The 3,678-nt window shown below is 35.1% G+C and overlaps 1 protein-coding gene across 1 annotated transcript; it reads left to right on the top strand.

The window, feature by feature from the left end:
- Window positions 1-654: 654 nt before the first annotated feature.
- Window positions 655-1,632, top strand: LOC138429706 (olfactory receptor 5M5-like). Its single transcript, XM_069571439.1, has one exon. The coding sequence runs from the start codon at window positions 655-657 to the stop codon at window positions 1,630-1,632; it is 978 nt and encodes a 325-aa protein (XP_069427540.1).
- Window positions 1,633-3,678: the final 2,046 nt, after the last annotated feature.

Genomic DNA, 3,678 nt, shown 5'->3' with positions numbered 1-3,678 from the left:
AGTGGGGACCAGACAAAGAAATAACCCTAGACTACCTACCTTTGTTTCAAATCAAACAAAGGAAATGGGAGGGGCAGACTATCAAGGGACTGGGAGAAGTTTATTGCTACTGGAAAGTAAGTAAGAAATAAGGAAGAAACTGAATCTGAATAAATGTACACAGGCTGTCAAGAAGAGTATACTACTCTGATTATGGAATGTTCACCTTTACTGACAAAAATAGAACCGATGTACAGAAAACCAACCATTTTCTCCATTCTCTGATCCAGCATTATGTCATGATCAAACAAAGACAGTAGTTTGTTTGAGCATCAGCGTTTCCTAGTCCATCGCCTAATGAGGGACACCAAAGAGTTAAGTCAGATTCTATATATTTTAGAAGAGATAGGTGGAGATTGCAGAGCATCCTGAATTGATGCTGCTTGGACTTCAAAACATGCTCATGAAGTAGATTTTCCAGTTTACTCAGCACCACCAACCATCTGAGGCATCTAGTGGGAATCTTCCATCTCTCAGGGTAGTAACAACTTAGACCTCTCTTTTGAAAACCAGTTTGTTTTAGTGCTGATTTATTTTGTCTATTTTTGAATTTCATACAAACTATTTCTTTTCATATCTGAAAACATAATTATTCTCTTTTTAAAGAGTCTGAAAATGGATACATTTCCCTCACATAATGGCACAGAGACGACTGAGTTTATTCTTCTGGGACTTACCAGTCAGCAAGAGCTGCAGCCCATCCTTTTTATGGTGTTTCTCCTGATTTATCTCATCACCCTGACTGGGAACTTTGGGATGATTCTGTTAATCAGATTCACTCCCCAGCTGCACACCCCCATGTACTTTTTCCTCACCCATTTAGCATGTGTAGACATTTTTTACTCTACAAATGTCTCTCCTCAGATGCTCGTTAACTTCTTATCAGAGAAAAAAACTATTTCCTACGTGGGGTGCCTAGCACAATGTTTTGTTTTTGTGACTCTGCTTCTTACTGAGTATTACATGCTTGGTGCTATGGCCTATGACAGGTACATGGCAATCTGCAACCCCCTGCATTACAAGAGAAGGATGTCCAGGTCCCAGTGCATCTGCCTGGTCACTTTCCCCTACCTCTGGGGGTCTATGGTGGGCACAATGCAGGTAATATTGACTTCCCGCTTGTCCTTTTGTGGATCCAACACCATCAACCATTTCTACTGTGCTGACCCGCCCCTCTTAATGTTGACATGTTCTGACACTTACATAAAGCAAACTGTCTTGTTTGTGTCCGCAGGGATTAACCTCACAGGTTCCCTACTCATTATCCTCATCTCCTACGTTTTCATTTTCATCACCGTTATGAGGATCCGTTCCAGCAAAGGGCAGCGCAAAGCCTTCTCCACCTGTGGCTCCCACCTGACAGCTGTTACTATGTTCTATGGGTCCCTGACTTGCATGTATCTGAGACCAGCAAACAAGCAATCTGTGGAACAAGGGAAAATCGTGTCAGTGATTTGCATTTTTGTGAATCCCATGCTAAATCCATTTATCTATAGCCTCAGGAACAATGATGTGAAACAGGCTTTAAGAAGAATATTTATGAAAAACCTTGTGGCAATGAAGAAGAGTTCTCTTTTGACAGTTTCCCAGTAAAAACAAAAAAAAAAAAAAGAAAAAAAAAAAAGAAAAGAAAAGAAAGGAAAAAGTGTCTTGAAAGCAACCCCAAAATATACCATCTTGCCTGAAGAATCCAATCCACTCCAGTATTCTTGCCTGGAGAATCCATGGACAGAAAAGCCTGTCAGGCATCAGACTCCTGTCCATGGAGTGGCAAAGAACTGGACCTGACCCAGCACACATGCACATTGACACACATGTTTGCAGAGCTTGGGCTCGATTCTAATGGAAACAAAGAATGGAAGTGTTCTTTGGAAGAAAATACAACAGAAGTCAGTTTCTTATGATTAAGCAGGTTTAAGCTTTTAGTCTCACTCAAGGACTCATTTCCACTTGTTTGACATATATTTCTTCCTTTTTCTTCCTAAGTCTTCAATATTGAGCATCACTGAGGTACTCTTACCAGCAAAGTAATGTGCATTATAGTATATTTCCTCAATAAGAAGCTGATTTACTTCCCTGTGATATATGACATATTCCCTTAATGAACGCTGATTATCCTCTCAAAAATCTCATTTCTCTAATCTTCAATGTGTGTTCTGAATAAACCTTTGATGAATGCTTGTCTGTATCATCTGAATGTAAAAACATATATGTTTTTATAATTGTTGTTCAGTAGCTCAATCATGTCAACTCTTTGTGACCCCATGGACTATAGAACACCAGACATCTCTGTCCTTCACTATCTCCCAATTATTATTTGAAACAAAAACCCTGATATTGTAATTTTAATAATCCTATAATTTGTTTCATTAGCTTCCTTTAATCAAAGCGGACACCCTTATGAATGGGAGCTACACTTTGCTGACTTGGAGTTTTCATTTCTTATATAAGAGATTTGTATCATTTTTTCCTACAATATTAAAAATTATTGTGCCATAATTTTACATATTACCTTTCAGTTCTTGTCTATCCACAAACAATTTTAAAATAACAGCTTTGTAATATGCATGGAAACTTGGTTTTAGTGTTCTGAAACTAAGTTGTATTTTCCAGACTGCTTGATAATCTTTGGAATTGATCTTTATTTAAAAGCATAATGTAAATTAACATTGATATGACACACATAGTTCACTACTTCATTTTAATATTTAAAGGAGCTTTTGTTTTTTCTACCTTTAGGAAAATCTTTATGCATATAAGTTATGGCTTCTAGTGTATAGTTATTACATTAAGGTAGATTTCCACCATTTTATTCCTAGTTACCTTTATATATATATATATATATATATATATATATATATATATATATATATATATATATATTTCTTTTAGGGTTTAGTCATCAACCCAGCAAACGAGTACCCTAATTTTCTCATACCCTTAATAACACTGGAAGTATCATTTTATTGTGTGAAGCTAGTAGACACAAATGCAACAAAGAAAACATCCATGTATCAAAAACAACTTATTGAAATTCACCTTTTATTTATTTTGCTATTTCTCAATTTTATAGTATAGTATCATAGCTACTGTGATAGTGATATTTAATCTCAAGAAGAAAAAGTTCTTTACTTGGATGAGTTTTTTCTTGAGAAGTAAAATTAAAAAAATGTTCCAGATTAAAAAATAATAGTTAGAAATATTGATACTCACTTGTCTTTGTAACTCTTAACATATAAAGATAGATTGTTTACCCTTGAAGATGTCAACCTATTCATAAGCACCATATTTTTAAAAGGAAAAGGGACAAACAGTAGGAGCTTGAATTACATGGACCTTGGATCACCAATCAGTTGAATACTTTTAGAGAACAGATTTTGAACCCCTGCTTTTTTCTATATTCATATTCCAATATTACTATTAATAAGTAAAGATCCTTTAATTTTATATTTTGGGATTGGATGAGTTTGGAAATATTCATTTTCCATCTTTTTGCTTATTTAAATACAATAATTGATTATCATGGAAAATTGGTACACAGAAGGAACTAATTTTACTTTTCCTTAGCCTAGTATTTTACAAAGTCATCATCATATACATATCAATGTTACCTTATTCTTCATAAAGTAACATAAAATA

The sequence above is a fragment of the Ovis canadensis genome, chromosome 24 (genome assembly GCF_042477335.2).
Source record: "Ovis canadensis isolate MfBH-ARS-UI-01 breed Bighorn chromosome 24, ARS-UI_OviCan_v2, whole genome shotgun sequence".
NCBI lineage: Eukaryota > Metazoa > Chordata > Mammalia > Artiodactyla > Bovidae > Ovis > Ovis canadensis.
Note: the sequence above shows the minus strand (reverse complement) of the source record. Positions and strands in the feature narration are given on the sequence as shown.

Coding starts and splice junctions, on each gene's coding strand:
- LOC138429706 (XM_069571439.1), top strand. CDS start 655: ATGGATACATTTCCCTCACATAATGGCACAGAGACGACTGAGTTTATT.